At 48.4% G+C, this 27642-nt stretch overlaps 1 protein-coding gene across 1 annotated transcript in view; it reads right to left on the bottom strand.

Annotated features, from left to right (window-relative positions):
• Window positions 1-16267: 16267 nt before the first annotated feature.
• The window catches only part of IRS2 (insulin receptor substrate 2), a 30290-nt gene continuing 18915 nt past the window's right edge, over window positions 16268-27642 (bottom strand). Inside the window, exon 2 of the mRNA XM_061171221.1 lies at window positions 16268-18726. Within this exon, the coding sequence (XP_061027204.1) occupies window positions 18722-18726 (5 nt within the window). The 3' untranslated portion in view covers window positions 16268-18721. The remainder of the gene's footprint in view (window positions 18727-27642) is intronic.

The following is a 27642-nucleotide window of genomic DNA, read 5'->3' as shown; positions in this document are numbered from 1 at the left end:
CCACGGCTCTAGGTCAACCATGGAGTCTTTACTTTCATGAGCTAATAAATGCCCTTTCTTTGCCTAGACTTTGATTAAAATAAAAGAAACAAAACCAAGATAGTTTTGAATTATTTTCATAAAAAAGTTAAAGTCTTTCTGTACATCGCAAGCAAACAATTATTTTCTAATGAGAAGCTTTTCACTACAGAGGTGCCTTGGGGGGTGTTTTAGTTTTGTTTTGTGTGTGTTAGTATCTCCCAGATGCTTACAAGAAAGAGGAAATTTGAAGCTCCACAGACAGAAGTCGTATTTGACGCCGTGAGTGCTGAACAGTGGAAAGCACTGCTGGGGATATGGAATCCGAGTGGCCGTCATTTACACAGGAAGCAGTTAGCAATAGGAGTCCAGGCCACAGAGAAAGGAGGGGGCTGGAAGCGTAGATGTGGCCACGGGAGAACACCGCAATGAAAACAACACAAAACTCTAGTAAAGAAGAGGAAAATGACAGACGATGAAATCTTTGAAGAAAAATTTGAAGACTTGGAAATGACATGCATCCTTACCTTTGCTAAATGCATGGAGAAAGAATGGCCGAAAAAGATATCACAGGAGATCAGAGTAAGGAGAACGGTGGATGAGGGGACAGTTCTCATGGGCAGTGGCCCACTGCATACGATGTTCCTAGAGAAGCAGGATGTGGCCAGTGGTTTAAAACTCCTCCCAGAGGTCCAGGGCTGTGGGCTTAGGAGCGTCCTTCGGATCTGCCCTTGGAGAAGACGGGTGAGTTGTTTCAGCAGGGGATGGAGACGGGAGGGAAACTAAGCTGGAAAAGGAATGAGTAGATGCTACAGGCGGTTGTCATGGGGGTGGGGTGTACACCCCGGGATACAGGGTGTGGATGGCAGGTGGCTGACGTGGAGCCTGGAGGAGGGCGTGTTCTAGGAGGATGGATCGCCTCATGCTTATAAACTGAGTGGAGGAGTGAGTCCGAAGCAATGGAAAAGTGAGGAGGTGTGAGGTATCCTATGAGGCAACCCTCCTGTAAAACTGGGGAGGCTCATGGCTGCAGAGGTGTGTGAGAGAGAGAGAGAGAGAGGCTCTCGGGCAGAGCTGGGCTGGAACCCCTACCTTCTGGCTCCTGGGTTCCGTGCTTTCCACCCATAGGTCTGCACTCTGTCCCTCCAGAGTCACCCATCTATTCATCCAACAAATGTTCAACGAGCACCTTCCACGCCAGGCAATGTGACCGTGCACAGAGACATAGCGACTCCCAAGGCGAGAGTCGTGTGACCAAGGCTGTCGCCCCAGAATCATACCCCTGCCCCTCCCTTGAATAGGAAACAATTACTGTTATCCAAGTTTCAGGAGGAAGCTACAAAGAGAAAAAAACAAGAACGGGTTCAAACCACCGTGACCCAAGATGGCGGAAGATTCGACTTCCAGTGGACCTTGAGCCCCATTACAGGCTCACTGTGAGGCATCAGCTAAATGACACACCCACCAGCTCCGCGCAGTGGCCAGTTGCCATGACAACAACCGGAAAAGCCAAAACAAGGACTGAAAAGGAGGGTTGCATCAATTCTGGGCCCAAGCCACAACCCTGTTTCCAGATAACTCATGTATTCCTCCCACTCTTTTCCAAATCCCTCCCTTTTACCTCGACCTTCCTATATATTTGGTGTCTCCACCCGAACTGCGTTGAGAAGTTGATTTGCAAACTAGGTTCCCACTTCCCCATTCTTTGGCCACTGAATAAACCTGGTGCTGTTCCAGTCTCAGCATCAGTTTTGTTATTGGCTGCGTGAATCTGATCGGAAAAAGAACCTCCCCAACCGAGACAGGGGGTCTCCACCCAGGCTAGGACCCCAGCATGGGTCTGGTCAACCAATCTGGTAACAGTTGCAGGGTAGGGGTTGGGGCCTTAGCTCCTGCCCTGTGTAATCTCCAAGCCCTCAAACCCCCTCAAATAGATACTGGATATAAGTTAGAAAATAGCATTTGCCATGAAATTCAGCTTCAAAACAAGTGCCCTCCTCAGATCACCACCTCCCCACAGGTCCTCCCTGTAGAAATCCGGGGCTGCCCCTGCCCTGGGAGGTTTAGAGATGAGGACACAGACAACAGAAACTGTGACTGCAGAAGCCCAAGGTCAAGGTAAGGAGGTAGTGACAATGCTGAACCGTGTAGAGCACAGAGGTCGACCTTGGGTGCTCCTGGGAGGCTCACGAGTCCATCGGAGCATGGAATTCCCAGAGGAAGTGAGAAGGGCCTGCGCCTTAGACAAATAGGAGCTACCCAGTTGGAGAAGGCGACTCACAAAGAGGCAACAGGATGTAGCAGAAGGAGAAGCAGGAGGGCAGAATGACCAAGTGCAGGAAAACCCGGGGCATTTGGCATCCCCAGAGCAAAGGAGGAACTCCTGGGACCCTGAGGCCAAGCTGGTGCTTGGGCTTTATCGTGAAGGCCATCGGGAAGCCCCAGGGCACACGGCAAGACACCTGCCAGCATCTCGGATGGAAAAGAAACCAGTGCCAACGCTGGGGGGTGAGAGTAACAATCCAGGCAAGAGGCAGGTGGCGGGCGGAGTTGCCAATGGCAGCAGTAACAGAGGAAATGGGACAGCGGGGCAGAATCTGCAGGAGACGGTGTAACTGGGTTAGAAGGGGGCATGTGAAAAAATGTAAAAATGTGGGCAGATTTTGCATACGTATGCAAGTCTGCCTTTCTTCCTGGGGAGAGTTTTCATTCTTAAAGATGTCCGCGACCCAAGAAGACGTCCTTATCTAATTTTGGAGATGCATGCTGTCCATTGGGCAGGACTGGGTGTTTTACTGGGTAATGAGAGGTAGGAATAGGGCGTCACTCTTAACACTTGTGGCTTCTCTCCAGGGAGCCTAGGAGGAGGGCAGCCTGCAGACACGCCAGGGAGAGGGCAGAGTCAGAGGGCACATGCGTTCACAGGTCGGCAAGTCTTAGCCGCACGTGTCCTTTTGTGTGTTTTTTGATGTATTTATTTATTTATTTATCTTTAAACATCTTTATTGGAGTATAATTGCTTTACAATGCTGTAAACATTTAATTACTGCTATTCGTATACATATATCCCCATATCCCTTCCCTCCCACATCTCCCCCCACCCTCCCTATCCCACCCCTCTAGATGTGGCACATGTATACAATGGAATATTACTCAGCCATAAAAAGGAATGAAATTGGGTCAACTGTAGAGATGTGGATGGATCTAGAGACTGTCATACAGAGTGAAGTCAGTCGGAAAGAGAAAAACAAATACCGTATGCTAACACATATATATGGCATCTAAAGAAAAAAAAATGGTTCTGATGAATCTAGGGGCAGGACAGGAATAAAGACGCAGATGTAGGGAATGGACTTGAGGACACGGGGAGGGGGAAGGGTAAGATGGGACGAAGTGAGAGAGTGGCATGGACATATGTACACTCCCAAATGTAAAACAGGTAGCCAGTGGGAAGCAGCCGCATAGCACAGGGAGATCAGCTCCGTGCTTTGCACGTGTTCTTTAATTGGGTTAATCGGTCCAGCACGGAAGGAGGCTGTTTCAGTTCAACCCAGGGAAGACTCGTCTGCTCTGCTTCTTCACGCGCCTCACCTTGGAGGGACCACGTGATGCTTAGCACAGTGGGATGTGATACACTCTGCCCGGGGTTGGAGACCTCAGCCCAGGAAAGAAGCTACAGTCTCACCCCAGGCAAGTAGGGTTTCCTGAGCCCAGAAAGACGACCTGCTTCACACGTTCCAAAGGTAGCCAGCAGCAGCGAAAAGGAAGCAGCAGGAAAGAGAAGGAAAGGCAGCCGCTCTCCCCCCATCAACGCTGCTTTCAGGCTGGTCCCAAACAATTGCCCATAGCCACTGGGAGGCCCTCTGATGGCCTCACCAAGGGGAGGGTGCATTGCAGATTAAAAACAACAGCCTGCCAGTCAAAGGCAATGCTGTTAAGCATAAGAAGAGGAATGCCACGGTGGGGAGCAGATCAAAGGGCTCTGAGCACCTCAGAAGCGGCTCACAGACTCACAAAAGCACCTCTGTGCCTTTAACAGCAAGCCCTGTAAGGGTCTCCGGGTTGCACCACCAGGATGCTGCCCAGAGTGAAGTGGTTTGGAAATTAACCTGGCTTTTCTTCCCACTGCTGTTTTACATATTAATTAAAGTGTTTTCCCCGGATCTGGAATGCCTGCAGGCTGGCTGGGTTCTGCAAAGGCCCTTCATTCCTCCGGCTCCGCCCTGGCCCCAGGCTCCGTCGTGCAGGGTTCCAGGATTAAATCTCTCCCGAGTCTGCACCCGACCCTGTCCTCCCTGGCTGGTACTGTGCTAGAGAACACGCACTCCAATGTGGCCTTTAAGAAGTCACCCGTCACTTCCCCCAAAGATGACTGTGCAATTTAAGGGAGCTGGGCTGTAGGAGAAATTGCTGGAAGGGCCTCCATCTCTTTCCTTCCCGCCAGCCATTCCTTTCTTTTCTTTTCACGAGCCTATTCCTTTCTTTTTCTTGTTTCCTATTCCAGCAGTGTTTGGAAAAACACTGCCTATTCACGAGCCTATTCCTTTCTTTTTCTTGTTTCCTATTCCAGCAGTGTTTGGAAAAACACTGACTATTCACGAGCCTATTCCTTTCTTTTTCTTGTTTCCTATTCCAGCAGTGTTTGGAAAAACGTGCAAACAACTCACATTTTAAGAATAAGCTGACTTGTTTTAGATCATACATTTTGAGGGAATCACAGTGGCTTAAAGTTTAAAACCACGGAAACCTGAGCCCTCAGTATGCAAAATTGTTCCACAGAGCTCAGCTTCCACCCGCCTGCTCCAATCTCAGGCTCTGTGTCCCGATGTGCATCTTCAAATATCATTTTTTTTTAAATTGAAGATTCATAATGCTGCTTCAGATATACAATAATGCCAGGATTTTCTAGTTAGATACATGTGGTTCATATATCTGTCACCATAGTACTGCCTTAAGTTTTGGATAGTTCAGCCTAATACATCCTTTTCAGTTCTGAATTATAATTTGGACTGTATCCATGAACTTCTTGGATTATGTTAAGTTTACGTATTTCTTTGTGATTTTAGAGAACTTTGTTCCCTATAAAATCAAGCGTCAGGTGATTTAAACTCAACAATGCAAAATGTAGGGCTAATTGGTCATCTGTAACAAAGGCAACTCAGTTTCTATACCAAAGAGAAGATTATTCCAAAATTTATGTAACACGTGGAAGTAGATAGCAGTATAAATAAGGAAATCCAGTTGATTTACTGAAAATAAAATAAAGCTACTCTATTTCCCTACTTAGCGTTCATTTATAAAATTCAAAAGAGATCAATGAAGGTCAGGATTCATTGTAATGAGGGTTTAGGGGTGCCATGGAAAGGTGACCTCCACACCAAACGTGAGCTGTAGCAGCAGAAATTCCACCACCGTTGACTTATTCCTTGAAAGTGTGTCTACAGTATATACCACGCACTCACCTCCAGCCCCTACCCCTGCATAGTGAGAGGGCACCAGTTAGGGTGGCAGAAGTCCTGTACCAAACTAGTTTAATTAAGAAGGAAATATAGCAGCTCCTCTGACCATCAGTCCAGAGGCAGGGCCTGCTTCAGGCCTGGAGGGGCCAGGAGTCCTGTGTTTCCCCCTCGCCTGCCATCAGCCTCAGGTCTCCATTCTTCTGCTTGTTCATCCCGCATTAGCTCCGTCCTGGGCTGGCACCTCTTGGAGTCCTGGGCTGATTGCCTGAGAACTTACCTACATTCACTGAGTGAGCTGCTTCCAGAAGGTTCTCAGCGGTGCTGGGGAAACCCTTCCATGAGCCCTAAGCCTCCCTCACATGCCATCCGGGATCCCGAACCACCCAGCCACGAGAAGACAGCTCCCCTGGAGCTGCAGGGGGACCAGCCTCCTTCCCGCATGAGGTCCGTCTGGGCCTCAGCGTTCTCTCAGAAACGTCTGTGGAATGGAGCAGGGGATCTCTAGCAGAGGAACAGCGGTGCGAAGTTGCAAGTCCCCATCCCAAGAATAACTCAAGGGGACGGAAGTGATGGATTACCAGTCGGGAAGTTCATCCCAGGATTTCCGTACTGAGAGCCAGCACTCAAGCCCATCTGAGGCTTCTTCCAGCTCCAAGAGCCTGTGACGTTACACCTGTTTGAAATGTCCCACTTTGTCAGGACAGAAGATTCACAAAGGATTTATTGAATGCCTACTGTGTGGAGGGTACTCTTCTTCTAGGGTCTGGATAGCAGGAGTGAACCAAGCAGACCTCACCGCCCAGGTCATTTACGTTCTGGCAGGAAAGACGGACAACACACAAGGTCAGTAAATGGAACGACAGAGGGACAAGCGTGGAAAAGCAACAGATGGGACAGCGGATAGGAAGTATTGAGGCAACGCTGGAGTTTTCATTTTAAATAGTAGCCAGGGAAGTACTGACTGAGAAAATAACCAGCCCCCGCAAGGATGTGGGTTCAATTCCTTTATCTGGGAGGCAACTCCAGGAAGCCCAGCGGGAAGTAGGAGGTGAGCAGGGAGCTTGGAGAGTGAGCTGCACTGGGGCAGCTGGGACTCAGGGCGGCTGAGGACCAGAGGGACCATGAAGGACACAGCTCAGCACGTCCCTCAGACAGAGGACCGGGCCGGAGCAGGAGGTCCTGGAGCCCAGGGAGCTGCCCTCCGTGGTGAGCAGTGGGGCGACTCGCTGGGTACCAGACCCTGCCTGGTGACTTGGGGAGATGCGGTGTGGGGTGGCCTGGGGCAGCGGAGCCGGGAACGGAGCCAGGAATGTTTTCAGGACACAGTGAGACTTTTCCCCCGAGTCAAGTGGGGACACATCTGACCTATTTTCTTAACAGGGTCACAGTGCTTCCTAATAAAGAATGAACTGAAAGGCAGCGAGAGCGAAGCGGGGGGGGCCAGTCCGGGAGGAAACCAGGGTCCAGGTCGGGGAGTGGGCTCTTCTGAGGACCACGTGGAGAGGTGTTGGCGGGGGAAGAGTTAGGTCAGGGGGTCCCAGGCAGCATTAGGTCAAGTCTGCATGATTGGAACGTCTGCAGGAAGAAAGAGAGCTGGAAACTGGAGCAGGAGAGAGTGAGAGAGAGAGAGAGAGGAGAGAGATGGAGAGAAAGATAGAGAGAGAGATGGGGCAAAAGTACAAGGAAGTCGGAGGGAGAGGAAGTGTGAACTAAAACAAATCTCCTTGAGTCGCCTTGTTTGTGTGTTTGCCTTTCTGACGCCAAGTCAGGATTTCAAACCTTAAATATCAAGTCAGGATTTCAAACCTTAAATATAGCATAAGAGTGTGAAACATGCAACTCACTGGAGTAAGGAAATCTTTGTATTTGCTGCTGATGGGGCAAGAAATGTGGGTTTGGGGGATGATGTCCTTTTCCATTAAGATACCTTGGCCTCAGGGAGGGAAAGCTGGACTCCGCTACCCGCCCCCTCACACCCCCGCCACCCGCCCCCTCACACCCCGCCAGGACTCAAATTGTTATTTTATTCCTCGTCATGTCTCCACATCTTAAAAAAATGACTGTGCATATTATGGGGTTTAACATAATTTTCAATGAATGAAAGAATTCAGGGAGAGGGTTTCTCAAAATGCCAATACCAGTTGGTTAGATCTTCTAAAGATACAGCTAGGATTCTTCTATGAATAGATTTATTTAATCCAAGAGTCCACAAAAAAGAAGCGATACGCACTTACGATATGTTTGTCCGAGTTACACATAATCCTATCATTCAAGAACAGACCTGCCAAAATATAGAGAGCAGAGCGTAGCTGGCTGAGCTGAGCTGGCCGCAAAAGTCATTCATCAAAATCCAAAGGTAGCTCCCTACAGAACGGCCTTTTCACACCAACCCACAAGTCCACAAATGATTTTGAAGACGCAAACTTTGACATTCTTTGAGATCCAGCAGCACTGGTGCAAACACCTTGACCAGGGAGAGGCCAGCCCCTTGCTAGGGTTAATCTCCCATCAAGCTGGTCGCTCCTCAGCGCCCGCAGAGCTTACCTCCCCCGTCCACTCTTCTGGAGTATGTTCACATCTCTAAAAGGACCATCCCTGAGTTATAAAACCACAGTTACCACCATACTCTTATTTTGAGTCAGTTTTCTAAACATTTACATCCGTGAAAGTCCAGGTTCAGGGTGGGCTGGACATTCGTCCATCCCTACCCTGGAAGAACGTACACTTTAGTAGAGGGGTGACCAGGTACCCCAATTCAGGGGCAAACGTGAGCCGCCACCTCCACCCCCGTGCTATGGGTCCGTCGTATGTTTGAGGGAATCAGGGAAGTGTTCCGGGAGGAGGCAACAGTGGAGAAAGGCCTTCGAGGACGGGTACGCTTTTACCAGGCCGACTTAGGGGACAGAAGGAAGCAGCATCCACAAAGACAGGGGGGCGTAAATGTGTAGGGAGGGCCCCTGATTCCTCCCCGCCGCCCCTGGACCACACGGCACCGGGGATGCCCGGATGAGTCGCTGGAGATGGGGCTGAGTCGTAAGGGCCCGGAACCCTGAAGACCAGAGTTTAGACCTTGCTGGGTAACAAGAGGGATCTGTCGAGGTCTTGTGCGCTGAGCAGTCATGTAATCTGAGCTGAGCATCAGAACGATGAATCGGTGACGCCACAGAGGTGGGCTGGTCAGGAGTCAGGCTGGAACAGGGAGTCCGGAGAAGCGGGCGCAAGAAGCAGCGTCCTAACAGCTGAGATGGCGAAAAAGGGGTGGAGCTGAGTGAGGCCCCGACAACAGAAGCTGGCTGGATGTGGGGAGGGCCCAGGGGGCTGTCAGAGGTAAGTTTCAGCCTCACTGACTCAGAGAAAATGGTCAGGACGTGGAACTGGTTTTCAGGGAAGACAATGATCCATTTTTGGACCTGCTGGATTGAAGATGCCATCAGGGAAACCAGATGAAGGCGTCCTGCAGGCCACTGTCAATGCGAGATCGCGGCTTCTGGGACCGAGAGATGGGAGCAGACACCAAGAAGGAGGTCGCGGAGGAAGGAAACGCAGAGCCGGGAGGTTACGGAAGGCAAGCTGGGGTTGATGAGGGTCAGAGGGCAGAGGACGCAGGAAGGGCTGGAGGAGGAGGAGGAGGAGGACAGCTCGGGGACCAGAGCCCCGGGGGAGGGTGGGCGCCATGCGAAGGCGTGGGACCAGACAGACTCCGCGTCAGCCCTGGGCCCACGCTCCTGAGGTCACAGAACGGCGAGCCCCCCCACCCCGCCAGCATCCCCTCGTGTTCCAAGGGGAGTTGCTCTGAGGATGAAATGAGACCACAGGGTCTGGCCCACGACAGCCCGCAGAAAAGGGGCTGTGACTTCGTCACACAGCTGGGACAGGGGAGGCCGCTCGGTGGAGCCGTGACTGACGGCTCTGGTGGCCGGGAGGCTGTCAGCACCCGTGTCACCTGCTGGCAGGGGGCGCCGGAGCCACTGCGGGTCGTCCCTTCTGTACCTGGAAAAAATGGAGACTGTCTCCCTGCCTTCCTTCCAAGCTATAACTGACAGTTTCTCTCTCGAACGCTTTCCTCAACCCTTCAAAGCAGAACTGGGGGCTCAGGACTGGCGTCTGCTGGTCTTTGTTCTTCATATGAGGCCCAAGGGGGGGGTCACTGACTCTCACAAGCCGGTCTGGCACCAGCCCGCCCACCCCGATTAGACAGAGAGAGACTCAAACAGGAATGATGTCCATGTCCATGTCCTGCAGGATCGGATCAAGTGCTGGTTGTACAGTTGACTGACGAGGATGAGGCAGAAGGAGGGGAGGGAGGGGCTGTGACGCGGGGGGAGGATTTGAAGGAGGAGGAGGGAGGGGGGCTTTGCGTGGTAGACACCCCATGGTCCCCCGCCCCATGCAGAACCAGGACCCCTGGGGGTGGCTGGACGGGGAAGGGGAGGGAGGAAGCCAGGCGGCCAGCTTCCTGGAGAGCGGGAGGGGCGGGGAGCTGTCAATTACAGACCCGAACTGGGATGAGAAAGTGCAGATTTGACGGGTGTCCTCGTGGCCCGAGGTCGGGAAGGCCCTGACCACAGGGTCCTCTGGGGCCAGGGAGGTGAAATCTGTCAGGCCTTTCCGAGCTGATCTCCTGACTCTATGCTTGCTCACCTGCTTCAGGATAAACGTGCACCTGAGACCACGGGGTGGCGGGGAGGATGGGCTGGGGACATAGAGAAAAGTTAGGGGCAGTGTCGTAACCATGGACGGCACGGGGGGAAGGGGGGCAAGTCCAAGAGGAGACCTTCCTGTCACCGAACAAGCAGGGAAGCCCAGTGGCAGACAGACCTTCCCCTTTGCTCCGAAGGGCGGGCTGGGAGTCTTTGAGTCAGCTGGGTGACTTCTCGCCTAGCCTGGGCTCTCAGAAGGCTTTGGGACAACCGGCCTGACGGGTATCTGCTGTGTGTGGTCCCCCGTCAGCCAACACCACGGCGAGCCCCAGGCTCCAGGGGGGCAAGCAGAAGCTGCCAGCCTTGGGGACCACCAGGTTCGGTCCCTGTCACTTGTGCCGGCATCCTCCTGGACACAGCAGGTCACGGCCGGCCTGACACAGGAGTGGAGAAACAGAATCCTTCTCCTGATGAGACGGGGGTCGCATCTCAGGGGGGAGATGCAGGGCGGGGCCGGAGAGAGACATACGTGGGAGCATTTTTGCAGTAAATCTATGCAGGAAGCTTGGGGAAGAGGAAGGGGACAAAGAAAAATGGTGCTACGGTGGTGTCTGTCGTCAGGCAGGGAACTTCGAAGAGTGAAGTCTCGGCAATGGGTCATTTTCAACTCCTGATAAGGCCAAATGAGTTGCCAGTTGATACGATGGTCTGTCATGTAGAATGTCGTTTAGGGAATTGGGGGAAGGATCTTCAGAGTTTCTTATGTGATTTATTTTCGTGCTTGTCACTTATTAAAAAATTAATGAACTTTTATGAAAGACCTGTGCCTGACACAAGGTAGGTGATTGTAGAGGTATTTGCTGAATGAATCTAATTCAGTCCCCTTTGAGATAATTCACGTGTAAGGAAAATGAGGCCCAGAGAGGCAGGAGAGTTGGCTCAGTGTCACACAGAAGAATCTTTTTCCCCGAATCCTACTTGATCCTACCTCCTTTTCATTCTCTGTTAATTATGTTTTTTTTATAAGTGATAAGAAAAGAGAAAATGATTGAAGACACTGTAACATTAAGTCACGTAATATGTTTTATCATTTTAAACTTATTTAACCTAGCTTCGCTCAAAAGTTTTGTGGCTACGGTGGTGTATTACACGATATGAAATAGATTATCCTGTAATATAAGGAACCAGTTTCTCTGTCGACTACCTAACACCACGCCTTGGGACATCAAACCCAAGAATGTTGTTCAATTATTTTATCAAACAGTACTTATTTTAGCCTCAGATTTTTCCAGGACAGCTGATTCCATATTCACTCCAGATCCTCTCTTTAGGTCTGGAGAAGTCGTTTCTTGAGTAACTCAACAAAGACTTCAGTACAAGAGGATCCTCGGCTTTTTATGCTCAATCCGCTGGTCAGTGTTTCCCTTTGTCAAAAGCAAGTGGGGATTCCATCCTCAAACTGCAGGAGCGCCCTTGGCTAAGAGCAGCCCTGGACCACAGAGCAATAATACTACGGAAGAAAGCCCAGGGGAAGTAGTCACAGACGAGGTTCCAGAAGAAACACGCGCCACGGGCGGTAACTGGTGGACACGTGGTTTGGCTGGGAAACATCTGTAGCAGCAAAAAAGACGTGATCAGCAAAGGATAGCTGTGTGTCCTGGGAGTGGATTTATAGGCATCACATTATGAAGGAAATCGTGGGATCCTAGTTTTCCTATAGAGGATTCTATCCTTATCCACTGATTATATAAATCAAAGCAAAGTGGGATTATTTAAAATAGATAACCAACAAGGACCTACTGTAGAGCACAGGGAACTCTGCTCAGTACTCTGTAATAACCTAAATGGGAAAAGAATTTGAAAAAGGATAGATACATGTATATGTATAACTGAATCACTTTGCTGTACACCTGAAACTAACACAACATTGTTAATCAAGTATACTCCAGTATAAAAGAAAAATTTTAAAAATACAAAAACAAAGCAAAGCAGGGCAGATGGCTGGTGTCACAGGAGTGGCCCATGTGGCTTTAACACCTCCTGACACGAGGCTTCACTCATTCTCTGGAGAGCCTTCATGCTTGTCCACCATGTTGAGGGCACAGCAGGGCTGGGAGGTCTCCCCTCTACCCATGACTGCCGAAGGGCTCCAAGCCATTCGTCCAATGCCGAGCGAGACTCGGACGCAGGCTTTGGTCTCTATCCTGGGCCCCTCGACAGCTCCCTGCGGTGTCCAAGTGCCAGAGACTAAGAAAAGCAAGCGCATCATTCTTTGCCGTCTCCTGGCTTTGACTTTTTGAATTGTATATCATCATTTTAGCCATTTTCACATCCTAGGTGGGTGGGTACTTTACAAAAGCCTCAGTCCGTTTGGGCTACTGTAACAAAATTACCGTACACTCAGCAGCTTAAACACAGGAGAAATCTATTGCTCACGGTTCTGGAAGCCGGCATTCCGAGATCCACGTGCCAGCCTGGGCAGGGTCTGGTGAGGGCCTCTTCTGGGTTCCAGACTCCTCATGGTACCCATGTGGTGGAAGGGGGCCACCTCAGGCCTCTTTCATAAGGGCCCTAATCCCACCCATGACCCCCTCACCTCCCAAAGGCCCCGCTGCCCAACACCATCACCCAGGGACATAGGTTTCAACAAAGGAATCTGGAAGAGACACACACATTCCGTCTATAGCAACAAATAAAGATGAGAAGTTATTTTCTAGAAAATGACACAAAAACCATTTCAACCTATATTTTCAATTTCCTTACATGTTCATTTTGGTGCCTTGCAATCACTAAAAGTTTCACCTTTCTACCAGATCTTGAATGCAAAGGAGTGTAATGAAAAGTCTTATTTTCTTCCCCAAGATACGAGCTTAGCGAGCAGGGTAATGAAACCGTGAAGTCCAGAAAGAATGAGGACGTGTGATACCCTCTTTCCAGAGAACTTAGGCCATCAGCACCCCGGCATCCTTTGCAACAAGCCAGCCACCTGGCCCCTGCATCCCTCCCGAGTCACCAGGTAAATAGCTCAGGTTACTGTGAGCATCGGTGCCCTGCCCAGCTGTCTTGCACGGCTGTTCACTGCCCTCAGGTGTAGATATTTACTCCGGGATTGAGCATATTTTCAGCCACACCTGGATGCCGCCAGGTAGTCAGGAGAAAACGTTTAGTGGAAGGGAAACAACATCCCTTTGGCTGATGGGAATCTGTGTGCAGAGGAAGGTTAAGCGGAGGGAGGGGTTTACTCGCTGTCCTTGCACGGGAACAGCTTTGCTTCCTACTGGAAAAGTATGTGATGAAAAGCTTCCTGCCGTGTTCAATTACCCTTTGGAGGAGGCCAGAAAGGGGCCGTTAGCAGCGCGACTCCAAATTTAGGCAAGCACTGCAGGACCACCCCGGGGGGCTGCCATCTGGCAAAATCAAGGTGGCTGAGGGCATGGCTGAGCTGGAGACGGATGTGTTATCAACTTTACATCCCGTGGCCCAAGTTGGATACACTCCCCTTCACGTGAGTCTTCAAAAGTCAGCTTAGTAAGTAACTCGGAGGGGACCGAGAAAAAGAGGATGCCCGGGCCTCTGTGTTTTTGCAGGACCAGTGGTCCTGCCCTTGGAGGGCTGCTCTGGCCACTGGCCGGACGTCCTTGGTCCAGGCCCAGCAGATGAAAGCAGGAAGCGATGTCTGTGAGCCAAGAGCTGAGTGTTTTCAAAAAATAGACGGGACGGGAGGAAGGAGCGCGGGTTTGCTTTGAGAGCAGTAAACAAAACCGTGGCTGCCTGCCAGGGAGGAGCTGACATCTCCAGCAGATCCTGGAAAGCTTGGCGGCTGCTGGGGCCTCGTTAGGGCTGGGAATGGGCAGCAGGAGGGCTGCTGGGCGGGGGGTGGGGAGGGGTCGTCCCTTCTCCTCCCTCCCTTCCCAGGGAGGGCCACGGTCCAGAGGAAGAGGAAGAGCCCAGGCTGGCTTTGGTGTTTGGGATAAACTCTACCAGGGCTCAGCTCCCTGATGGGAAGAGGATGGAGGGAAATGGCCAGGCGGCATCTCCTGAACTCTGCCAGCAGGTGCTTCGGGTGGGGGAGGAGCTCGTTCACGAGAGGCTTCTGTTACCACGGGGTCCTGCAGGGAGGGCCCGGCTGGGTCTTAGCCCAGGGCTGCCCTTCCTCCCTCCCAAGGCGTCTGAGAGGGGCATGACCACATCCGCAAGGATAAAAGAACTTTGCAAAGACAGACCCTTCCCTGGGGTTTGTCGTCCGGTGCCCTCGCAAATTAACTGGTCTCTCGCTTTTTTAGGGGAAAACCTGTTTCTGCACACCCCGCAGGATACAGTTATAAACCGAATCTCTAATCTTGCAAAGTCGCTGTGGGCGTGACCACTTCTGGGCATCCTCTGGCCTCACTGGGTGGTGAAGGTAGGTGGCCTGTGAAAACACTGCGAGAGAGACGGCAACTTTATTAAAATCTTATCTTCGATTATTGTAACAGGAGGTGCCAATCTCCGCTCTTCAGCACACCCGAAAGTGTTCATTCCGTGAGGACAAGGACCGTGCCTCTTGTGTGTTTTGCTTTTTTTGGACAGCATGGACATGTACAGCAGACATCACTGATGGTCATACTAACCAAGATCACAATAATGTGCTAACAACAATGATATCAGTGGATGAAGAAAATACACAGCCTGGCAATTCGGGATCACCCTGACTCATCACATGCACTATCTTAAATGTAGGGCAATGGAAACAGCATCATCAAGTTCTAAAGAAGCAACGACCCCCTTTGTCTTTCAACAGGCGGCACTGAAGAGCGGAAATGACAAATAAGTCAAATACTGGTAGAGCTCAGGGTTGGACACACAAAGGAATGAACCGCCTGCCCAAGTAGCCTGCAAACTTGCCAAGTGATCTTTAACCTGGGACTCAGGGGCTTCAAGAGGGACTAGCTATGATCCTGCCGGACCCTTGAAGATGGTAACAGCATCACGAGATCACCAGGAGCCAATGTGCATCTTCCAAGCTGACCACTAATGGGTCAGAATCAAACTCTCCCAAAATAGTGCAGGGGGGGGCCTTGAGCCTTCAGCGCGGGATGCTCTGGAACCTAGCATTCTCCTCCAAGTTTATAAATTGGTTTCTGGTGAATAGTTCCAGCATCTACAGGACTTTGAAATAACTCCTCACTTCTTTATTTACAATCAACTTTTCTGGGTAAATACACTCGCCAATTCCTGCCTTGTACGACTCCCTTAGAATGACAGCCCTCTCGTCACTAAAGTAGCAGATTTCAGGGATTTTAAACCCTGCAGATCATGCCTTCTTCCCGGTGCCTAACAGGAGCCCCCAGGAACAATCAGTCTGGGCACCCACGGGTCGCACGTCACCAACAAGTTCCCAGATGCCACACAATGCACGCCAGTCTTGTGACTTAAACTCCATCATTTAAAAACCACCTTCCCCATCGCTCTGATTTTATTTGTTCAAATGAGACGACACCCATGTTATTGCATTACTATAATGCCCAGGTAAAGCGGAGGTACAGAAAAACGATTTCTAACAAGGAGGTGAAACCGTCCTTGATGAAAACCAACAGACACCATTTTCGTATCTTCCACCTCCTGAAATGCACCTCTTGGCTCTGCTGACTTGACTGCCACGTGCTCTGGATGTTATCTGTCCCATGCCTGTGTCTCGGGAGCAGGATGGCAGCAAGCACACGGGCACAGGTTCCGGGGCTGTGCTTCTGCGTCCGAGTCCTGGTTCTGCTGCTAATGAGCTCTGTGCCCTCCGGCAGGTCCTTTAACCATTTTGTGCCTCAGTCTCCTCATCTACAAAATGGGATGATTGCCACCACCGAAGGGTGTGAGGGACGATGAAGGAATGAGTGCCTGTACAGCACCGAGAACAGCATCCAGCACACAGGCAATGCATTCTACGTTTGGTGAAGTGAATAAAATATTCTTTTTTTTATTAACACACGGACTTTTCATAAATGTTGTGATGTGTGGGGTATTTTCTGGTTTCCAGAATACAAATATTAAATGAAGAGGTCACACAGTCACAAAGTGTTTTTAAAGAACCAAATTATTTACTTAACGACTCCAAACACCAGAAGAGTGGCTTGATGTCAAATTCATTATCCACACAGGAAAAAGCATTCTCCAGGCTTTCTTCATTTCATAAATAATGTATTTTATTGTATTGCATATGGCTATTAAGGAGAGCATCCATGATCATTACAGACTAAATACAATGCACTCGTCTAGTTCCATTGAGTCTGGTTTCCAGCAGTGCCATATAGGCCCTTATATACAGCAAGGACAGTGGAAGACAGCAAGAGAAGGTCAGTCTTTTGTCATATCACAATAGCAAGAAATATATTTAACATCTTGATCTCCAGAAACAATACGTACCCCAAAAGAAAACACTGTTTAATAACTGTTAAAGTTTATATAGCAAAAAATATTTTAAATTTAAGGTAAGTCAGGCAAAATGTACAAAGACCCAATATACATTGTGAAGTTTTAACAAACATAACATTTATACATTTTGGTTCCATTCTGTAAACTAAATTAAAAATGTAAATATTGCATATGCCTTTTTTTTTTTTTTTTGAAATGTACAGAAGAAAATTTAGTATATTATCAACTTTTTACTTCGCTTGTTTAAAGTTGCAGGAGGAACATGAACCATGGGAAGGGTGGCAGGACCACGCGAAGGATGGGGAGCTACTTAAATACGAGTCAGACACTGCAATCAGCAGCGCCCATGTTCAGTCCTATCTACGGGGGGTGGGGGGTGGTTTCCATAGCAACTCCGTCCATCCCGAGTCCCAAAACTAAACCAAAACTTTAGGACATTTTATACATTTTAATAAAGTCTCTCTATATTACACACGGAAAATGACCATCAAACTAACATTGTATAGTTTACGCACTGTTGTGCTGTGTGATTCTCTAGAAAAGTGAAACTTGGAAAATGCTCAGGGCAATCACTTTACATTCAACTTTGTCTTGCGGTACAATCCTCTGTTCTAAAAGGTCAGCATGGCAGGAGAAAGACTTTTGCATTGCGATTAAATATATGTTTAAGACATTGAATTTTTTGGTCTTTCTCTAGAAAAGCCTCATTTTATGAATGCATTATTCTATAGTGATATCTATCTATATATTTATATATATTTTTCTCCCCCCCCACAAAAAAAAAAACCCAACTCGTATCTCCAATGAATTCGTGTAACATCTACAGGACTCTCAGAGAAGAGGCACTGGGGACCCAGCCACGGGAGGGAGACTCTAGAGCTCCCCCAAGGTGTCAAGGCAGCAGAGAGATGACGTGACATCCTGCAGGTCAAGGGCAGCAGTTTTCCCTGACACCCGCGATAACTGCCACCACACTGATATTTTCAGCACACTGAAAACATGTAAAATAGGGGTAGCCTTGTCGGGAATTTTTTTCACAAGTGACATGTACTGTAAGATTCTTTTTCTTCTTCTTTGTCTATTAATAACACAGGGGCCAGAATGCCTCTTTTATCAGTTCCTTTCCTTTTTTTTTTTTTTTTTGTGTGTCTGTGTGTGTGTGTGTTGTTGTTGTTCAGGGCAGCCTCGTTGCCAGACACAATAGCATCATAGTAAAGATAATACATTTTAAAAGAAATCTGCCAAACCCTTGACCAGTCTTGAACCGCTAGCATGCCTATGTGAATTTTTGGTTAGAGAAATGCAAGCTCAAGATTAAGGATAGCAGAGACATTTGAGCTTGTACATAGGATCAAAGGCGTTTGCAATTTGAAGTACCTACATAAACAGCTACAGAGAGAAGATTAAACAAGTCTGTTAAAGGTAAAAAGAGATACTCACCCCCTTCCCAGACCCTGCCCCTCCCACCCCCCATCCCCCAATACAGTTGATGGTTTTCCAAAGTAGGTTGCTTCAGTTACATATAATAATTATTATTTATCCATCCATCTTCAAAGTCCAATCTCAAATTTCATCTCCGTTGGGAAACGTCAGTCCCACACTGGGCTCTGTCTGTGAGTAAACACGCAGGTACCTGGGTTGGAGTCTGACAAGCAGCTGTGTACCGGGCCTGTTTGATAAGGCAGATGACCGCGCTGGGGACCCAGAGCAGAGGTACCCAGAGGTCCTGCCGGCCCCTGACCACGCCGATCTGGCTTCACCTGGAACTGAGGTAGGACGGTGGTAGTTTTGAGAGGATGCCAGTAAATACCAGATTTTACCACTTTAATGCGAATTGGTAGAATCTCCTAGCATGCTGAGGGATATATCTGCTTTGCCAAAATGAAAGTTAAGGAGAAATTAAGACACTGGCCACAACGGAAAAGGCCGATGAAAACGTCCAATTTTCTTGTGAATCACTCCTTCCGCTAATTTTGTCGAAAAACAAAACACAACACTACCAGCACAAGGATGAATGCCCCCTGTGGGAACGAGGGATAGAGGTGGTTCCACGTCTAATCCAGATGCGTCCACACATGGTAATCGCTCAGATTCAAAAGGAAATTGTGAGCAGCTTCAGATTTTTAAAAAATGCTGAGCATCTTCTTTTCATGTTTTTCTCTGATGTGTGTCGTCACGGGGATAAAGCCAGACAGATCTTCACTCTGAAAGAGGAAGGAAAGAAGTCAGCGGGACTGCTGGGCACACAGAGCCATCCTGTTGCGGGAGACAAGGTCCCTCTTAACCCACCTTTACCATCTGTGTCACTTTCAGGAAATGATCCACTTTGGGAAGCAAACTTTTACTCATTCCGTTTTCCAGAGACAAGTTCAATGGGTAAACTCCCCTTCGGTTTCCCCAGAAGCAGGGCGGCTGGGTTTACAGTGAGTTGTGAGATCCATAAAGTGAGGTTCACATTTTCAATGCAAGAAAACCATTCACGATTCTACCCGTGGGAGAGAGGCTGAGCGACCTGGCAACGGCCCCTTAAATGCCCAGGTCTCAGTTCTGCGTGTGGACAGAGGGGGAGAAACCACTGCCTTCCTCACAGGGCTGCGGAGAGGATGAAAACCACGCCGCGTGTCACCGCGTGTTCTCAGCTACACGGATAATGCAAATGGGGGTCACGGTAAGAAAGTGGAAGAAGGAATACGTTCACACTTCTGCCCTCGGAAAACCCTTCTCACTGGGTACTCCATCCTGTTGCTAAAACGACCCAAGATTCAAAAATAAGCCCCCGTTACACATCCCCTTCCTCTGCCCTTGGGCGGAGCCAGCAGGACCCTCAACAGCTTCAACTGCTCCCCTCCTTCTGGGCTGAAAGATCAAACCTCCCTAACTTTTTCCCAGTCCCCAGTGTTTTCAGCATATTTTTACTGGATGTGTTTGTCCCTTTAGAGGACACACCAACTGGAGAGCCTGACATTTCACAGCATACTGCCTTTTTTTTCCTTTTAAGCCTCTTGGCTTTTAAACAAAAATGCCAAGTTGTTCATCACTCCCCATGCTGGTGACTACTCGGTCACATGCGTGCCCGGTGGGTCACGCCCCACCGTAAACACCACAGTGTCTTCCTTTGCAGCTGTAGTTCCTTAACCTGCACCTCTGAATATTCCTCTAAGATCACACAGAATTCTGTGCTCGGCTCTCACCACACTCCTGGATTTGCTTTTTTCGCGTGTCTACTTCTTTTCTGTTCACCTTGAGTTCAGAGGACTAATCCCAGCAAGAGAGAAATTTCCAGTGTCCCACAGCCAAGTGTGAGCACCTGCTCTGTAGCCAGGCAGTACCCAAACGAGCCTGTGTAGACACGTGCTGTCTACACACAACATAAACGCTATAGCTTTTCATGACTTTCTCCAAAGTTCCCTACAATGTGACATTTTGAGGCAGTGCCACTTTATTATTTTTAAAAAAGCTTACGTCCTTTGAGAAATTTAACAAGTAAACTGTTCAGCACATGAAACTTAATGGAGAACAGGGTCCCAAAGTTCCTCCGAAGGGAAGATGTGTCTCCAGCTATTTTATTCATTATTGTGATTTCTGGTCCTAAGAGACTCCGGTGAGAGCCTGAAGGTTCGTGTCCCTTAAATACAGGCATTTGCTGAAATCCACCTGCACTTGAGTCTCACCCTAAATGAGTCTGCATTTTGTCACTCAGGCCCTGACTGTGAGAAGAATCTGACGGCCCCCCTAGAGGTAGTACTGCCCTGTGGGTCCACTTTCAGAAGGTTTCTGTTCAGAGTTTGTTGTATTTTTACACTAACGATTAGCTAAATGTACCTAATTGTCTCCTGTTAACGCTAAAACCCCATTACCTTGAAAACAGCTAAGCAAGTAAATTCTTAAATCCCTCAAACTCAAACACACAGAGTTAATTATTGCTGAAAAACTTACATTCCTTTACTGCAAACTCATAGGGCCATGGACATTTTTGCTCTGTTTTTAAGGATGCTTTAATGCTATGAAATAACTTATCATTAGACCGTCATGAGCTCTAATCAAGTTGAACGTGTAACTTCATTTTTTGAAGTACAAACAACACAATTGTCAAAACCTTAATTTCTAAGCATTAGCATTATGAAAAAAAAGAGCTGCTAAGAAGCAAGGAAATAATTCATGCATTTATTCATACAATGACCTTTCAACATTATTTCTAATTCTGCTCCGGTGCAGGGCCTCTGTGAGGCACATGGGAGAATGATGAGGAAGAGAATGGGAGTCACATGACAGCTGTTTTCTGGGCAGGGAAGGAAGCAACTCTTTCAAAGGGGCGCTGCCCTCTGCAAACACCTGCGTTCTGAAGGATGCTCGACTGCAGTTACCAGCAAAGGGAGAAGAAAGCTCTTCCAAGGGCACAAGAGATTCGGGCTGTCGGCCACCCAGTGATGCAACTTGATGTGGGGACAGTAAGGAACATGGTTCCCTAAGATGCTGAGCCGTGGGCCGAGCAGCCCCAGGCTTCCACGGAAGGGGAGGGCCACGGATGTGGTCCCACACGTGGCCAGGGAGAGCCACGGATGACTGGAGAGGGAGGCTGACCACACACGCGCGTGCACGCGCGTGCACACTCACACACACAGGTGCCATCACAGGGAGAGGGATTCGTTCACGGCACGTGGGAAGGACGTGAGCAGCCTTAGGCCAAGGAGACCAGAAAGAGGATGGCCACCAGCTCAGAGACAGATGTCTGGGCGAGAGCTGTGCAGTGCTTCAAACACGTATCTAAGTGTATAGATGTGCCCTGGAGCCAACACATCGACCCAACATGGATGCAATCTGTCTCCTACTGGGTCAGATAACAGTGGCCTTGCACGGACGCCTCAAGGCAGAGAGCTTCCGCACGGCCCCGGGAACTTCAGTCCATGCCACCCAAGTCACCTGCCACTGAAACCTCTGGGGTTCACCCCCAGCTCACGGGGAGATCCTCCTGCACGCACCCCAGCAAGAATCCTGACCTAGGGTCATCAGGAGGGGACCACTCGGGGAAGATGCCTGGGATACAGGGCTCAAGAGCGCCAAGCAAGCAGGCTCTCTGCGGCCAGGCGAGCAGCCAGCCAGCAAAGCCAGGCCAGCCAGCCATGAACCGCCTCTCACTGCTGTCAACTCCATTCTGCATCCCGCATCCCGGGAAGAAGGGGATGGAGGCAGGAGCAGGGACCCAGGAATGTGAGCCCACTTTTGCCTTTTATTTAGTTACTTTTAAAGTAAGTTAAATTACCCCTCCCCCTGAAAATTAGTCTGGTTCAGCCAACTAGAAAAAAAAAATCTTCCAACACTACTAGCCCATCACCCTCAACTGTTAAATATGTATGCTTCGTAATGACGAGATTCCAGCAAAATTTTATTTATTTTATGACCTATGTTAATTCTACTAGAGGCAAAGAACCAATGATTAATTTCACAATTCCTCCACAGTGAATATCATTAAGATGGGAGACATTCTCTGAACTGTGAGGGTACAGGGGCGACACAAAGAAGAAATAAAGGCCAGAAACACGTGTTGCTGGTGAACACAGTTACAGAGTAACATACACCAGAGTTCTGAATCTGCTCCTAGACGAAATGCTTCTAAAATAATTTAAATTTATTGATACACATTGCATTTGTGGTATAATTACACACTGTACTGTTCTGTAGCTTAGACATTGCTTCGTAAAGAAACTCATTCATGGAAAGCATCAATCTAGAGTTACTTGATTAAAAAAAAAAAAAAAAAAAAAACTTTCAGCACAAAGATCGAAGTTGTTCCATATGGCATGTCATGCAGCCCAGCTATCCTTTTCCTTTTCGCTCTGTGACATATGACAAATGACGTTCATATGAGGGATACAGTCCCTTATGCAGTTATCGTAACTCCCTGGGGACCAGCGCTAATTCCGCCCTTTCTCTTCCATTTAAAAGACCAATCAGAATGCAAATGAGCATGGGTGTTGTCAGCAAAGGCCCCACCTCCAATTTGCTCTATTTTACAAAAAAAAAAAAAAGGAAAGAAAGAAAAAGAAAACAATAACTGAAAAACTCTGTCCTTGAGACCAGTGGGGAAGCTCCCTAGACACGGAAGGCTCGGATGTCAGAACACGGCCACATCACACCACCGCCGAGCTGGCCTCCAAGATCGCAAACACTTCAGTGGAAAACGCAGTAAGCATTGGGTCAAGAAGGTTTTAGAAACAAATCGGGTAAATGTGCTCTGGCAAATAAACTCAAGCAGCATTCTGGGAGCATGTTCTGACTCACGGCTCTTTTTTTAAATGATTTCTTATGATTATTTGGGTTTGGATGTAGACAGAGTCACGTGGGGCTCCATGGCACAGCAGGAGGAAACGGGGCCTCGTCTCATGGGCCTTTGGTGCGCAGCAATGGACAAAACAGACAGCAAACCCATGTAGCAGGTACAAATGACTTAATATTTTCAGGCAGATCTGAATGAGAAGCAGTGCAGACACTTATTTGCATGACAAAAATGAAACATTATACTTCTTAAAATTAAAATTTATATTGCTAGTAGCAACTATGATTGAAAAAAAAAATAAACCCTCTGGCGAGCCCAAACATGTCCTCAGGTCCATTGAGACTTTTTATGTTAAAACACAGAATGACAGGAGAAAATAAACTTTTCTGTTACGTGAGAAATTCCTAGAAAAGTCAACCTGATAATTCAGTATCTCCTCACTTTACTAGAAGCAAAAACACTCTTAGAATATACAAAAAAAAAAAGTAAGGTTGGGTGTGATAACAAACAAGCCAGGGATTCTAAGAAAAACGGTTACTTGAACTTTGCAAGTGGAAAAAAAAAATAACTTAAAAGGAAAATATGGAAGCACAGGGTCCCCAGGACAAACGGGCTCCGTAAGTGACTTCACCAACCTGACTCATGAAAGATTTAGAAGCTTCTTGGAGTTGAGCTCATCATTTCCACTGACAATTAAAATCATTTCATCCTGAATGCTTGTTATTAAAGACATTTCCCAGCATCAAGTTGCAACTTGATGTTAATGACACAACGTGAAACAGGATGAGACAACCAAGTTTTCACGTGAGGCTGGGGTTAATGAAAGGCATCTCTCCTTCTTTAGCTCTTGTTTAATCCTTCACATAAGACCTTGTCTTAATCACCAAAGACTAGAGCAATCAGGTGTCCTAGACTGTTACCACACTTCAAATTTCCCCCCATTGTCCAAGTTTCACCCACAGCAACCAGCATAAACTTTATAGTGAATAGCCTACACCAACTTTATGTCGTAATACTTAAGTATTCATTCCTTTTCTGTTTGTTATTGAAAAGCCTGGTGTGTGGATCCTATAAGCTACCCTTTTATGGCAAGAGTTTTCTAGCATCATCGGAGAAATATTATCATGCCCTAACGCAAACACCCGAGAGGCAAAAATGTCCCTAAATTACTGGTGGACCCTTCTCTTAAATTATGAAACGTTAGACCTTTTCTAAGTAAAAACCAGATGAGGGAGCCTCGGTGACTTGCCCGCTGCTTTGGAGCTGATCAGCAGGAAAAGCGGATCCTTAACTTCTCCCAGAACTTTCCTCACTGCTGCACTGGGGGCCGACAATGCAGCCCCCATTTTTGCAAATAAAAGACGGGAGGACTCGGGAAGGAGTGAGAGGAGGTCTGGAACTTCCATTTGGGTCCTGGAGTTTAAACCTTTACACGGTACCATCAGCTGTTTATAAACTCCCCAAAGACACCGAACCCTGCAAACTGTGCATTTCTGCTTCGTGCACCTATCTCTCCTGCTGGTCAAGGGGCTGGACCACCTCGGTCCCCAGCATACAGCACATGCCTGTTAGTTCCTTCATGAAGCTCTGACGAGCTAAACAGAAATAAAAACCCACGTGGTTTATGCCATTTCTCATAGGCAGAAAAGCAGAATAAAATCTTCTAAAGGAGCACAGAACTTTAGGACCGTCTGAGGCCCAGGAGAAAAGAAAACCTTTGTCATCTCACACGAGAGTGGCCTTCTAAGAGAGAGGTCAGCAAAGTACGGCCAAATCGGGTCCTTGCCTGTTTCTGGAAATAAAGTTTTATTGGAACACAGCCATGTTCACTCATTTGGACACGTCTGTTTCTCACTTTAACAGTGGAGCTGAGTGATGGTGGCAGAGACATTGTGTCCCAGGACACGAGGAAGACAAGGAGGGGAAAGAAGGGTAAATTTGTGAAAGTTACAACATATATTTCCATATGCGTGTTACACCTGGAGACTAATTGATACCCCCTCTGAAAATTATCGGCAGGCTTACGTGCTTCAGAGATGCAATCCCATTGACTTAAAAGCCTGCTATCCTGTTACAGGCCCTACTGAGAAGGAGGAAGCAAGTCATAAAATCATTTATGAAGCTAGCACACACTTTAGGAATTAGTTTTCCTTACTCTTCCATTTGATATTCCACGCATAATACCACAGTACCGAATAAATCTGATTATTACTAAATATATCCTACAGTACTGCTCCTTCAACTTGAACATAAGTAAAGTTATATACGTTAGATCTGCAATTCAGAAAGGACCCAAATCTCTTCTCTTGCTTGAGTCATCTGAGAATGTGAGTATAAGCATTATGTTTCTACCCTCTGAAACGATATTTGGGCCAAGTGATGGGACTTGCATTAAAATTGCAAATATCCTATGAACGGTGTAATTCTCCCTCAGGTGTATATTTTTGTAGTACACTATAAAAATGTTTATATTGTGTCTATCTGAGGTTCTCAAACCTAAATATTACAGTTTTGCTATAAATTTAAGGGAATGTAGAATAAGTTTGTTCAAAATATATCCATCCCCAAATATCCTGTTACGTATCATTCCAAATGAACCATACTTTCCTTCGAATATTTAAATACTTAAGAGTTGCTACTGGGTTTTCTTCGTTTTATAATTTGATACCTTTTTTTGTTTTTATTATTGAAACTGAAATAAGCATTTTCTGGAAGTCTGAAATTATGCCAACTATAACTCAAATCACCTCTAGAATATCACTAATAGGAAACGTACTTATGAGTATAGTTAAAAAGGTACACCTCCAGGAATCTGAAATTTACTCTGGTTTCTACATAATGATAATGCAATAATTTGGAAATGTATTGAAAACGGGATTTGTGAAGTGCTTGTCTGTTATTACAGAAAAAAAAGAAAAAAGAAAGGATTAGAAAAAACGGGGGGAAACATATTGTGACCCACCGCCAGCCCAGTCCGTGACCCGAGCTGCCTTGCTGGGCACAGACCCACAGGGCCTGAGCAGCCTCAACCTCCGGACTGCGAGTAAATTCTCTCCCGTGGATGACACCTCCCTAATACGGATGCCAGCGTCCTGGCTCGGGGGGAAGAACACACCTTGTGCAGACGGGCACCTGGCCTTTACATTGAGATGCAGGATCTCCCAGCAAAGAGGAGGCTGAGGGCCGTGTCCTTTGCCCCGGCACAGGTGGACACCCATTCCTACCACCGGCCACCTCAGGAGCCTTCCTGGGAGCTCAGGAAGGACTCAGGGCAACTATCCCCACAGCTCAAGGACATGCGAGTGTGGAGAGCCGCTGGCCTCACCAGAGTCGGGGTCCCCAGGCCCAGCAGGCAGCACCCACCAGGATGTTCCCTGTTAGGAAAATGGGGACATTATTCTTCTGCCCTAGATTTCTCACTGGGCATGGGGAAACTACCAAAAGAGATTTTATGCATACAATATATAACTCAGTAGTACAAACAGAAAATATATATATACATACACACAAATTGTTTTTTCCACAAACAGTGAAGCATGTGGTGCTGGCAGGATGTGCACCTTGGGGTCGATCCTTCTGCCTTCTTCCCGCACCTTTAAATGATGTACACGTGTAACCACACGCTGTGCTGTGAATGACAAAGCCCTAGGCCGGGCAGCCCTGTGCAGTGGGAATCTCTGAGCACATCCATCTGCCATCACGGCTTCTCCTCCATTCAAAACTACACCCATGAATGACATCACCAGCAATTGCAACTTCAAGCAGTAAGTAAACAAACCATGAATGCACAAACACGAGGGTGAAGAGCTCTCGGAAAAAAATGAATAAACTTGTTTTCATTGGCTAGAAGCAGAACAGAAGCAGAATTGTTTTTTTGGGGGGGTAACTCAGGGCCATTTAAAGCTAACAGTTCTCAGACGCTGCCCAGAGCACCCTGCGTGGGGGCTTTCTGCACGCCTCGTGCAGGGGCCGCGCGTGTCTCTCCATCACCGAAGAATGCACACATCCCTCTCCGCATGCACGGCCCGCGAGCAAGATGCCGGAAGCCGGCGGGGCCCCAACTAGGCGGGGCCACGGGGGACAGGACCTCTATTCTCTCGGGGGTCACACGCGGCCGTGCCCCAAAATGCAGAGAGACATGTAAATTCCTCTGTGGCCGATGAGAGCGATTTACATCCAAATGGAGTGCCCCTGATTGAAATTTCAGGAATGAAAAGTGGAACGTGGGAAGTTACAGACCATCTTTATCAAGTGCATTTGCTAAAAAATAAGGTAAGACAGCAGCAGCCGACAGCCATGCCTTCCCAGGGAAGCAGGGCCAGGGGGACCCAGGCCCCGGTGCCCCAGGCTGCAGACCACCCCCAGCTTCCCCGGCAGGCAGTGCCCGGGCCAGCCAGGTGAAGCCGCCCTGCACGCTCGTTCAGCCCAAATGCTGAAACGTTTTTAATGTCCTTCACAACTTGAGCCTCAGCTGGGGACACCTGCTGAAGAGAACTTGTGCAGACTTGTCAGAGCCTAACCTAGACATTCTACTTGCTCATTCGCTGGGAGGGACCCCGCACACCGGGGGCCTTGGACCCGGGACTTTCAAAGTGCCGTCAGGAGATCCGCAGAAGCCTGTGGTTGGAAACTTTGGCCCCCAGCCCCTCCTGGAGGGCCCAGGGCCACCAGCTGTCAGACACGGAGCAGGGAGGTGCCTGCCGCTGCCCCCAGGTGGGAAGCCTTCATGCCCGGGGCTGGAGGGCACCCAGTCCCGTCCAGACGGTGACACACAGGGGGACGCTGCTGGGACACCCCTGATCACAAACCCGTCTCATCCTTCCCTCTTCTCCAGGGAGAAGGCAGA

This window comes from Eubalaena glacialis, chromosome 16 (genome assembly GCF_028564815.1).
Source record: "Eubalaena glacialis isolate mEubGla1 chromosome 16, mEubGla1.1.hap2.+ XY, whole genome shotgun sequence".
Taxonomy (NCBI): Eukaryota; Metazoa; Chordata; class Mammalia; order Artiodactyla; family Balaenidae; genus Eubalaena; species Eubalaena glacialis.
The sequence above is the reverse complement of the archived record's forward strand: the minus strand, read 5'-3'. Positions and strand labels throughout refer to the sequence as shown.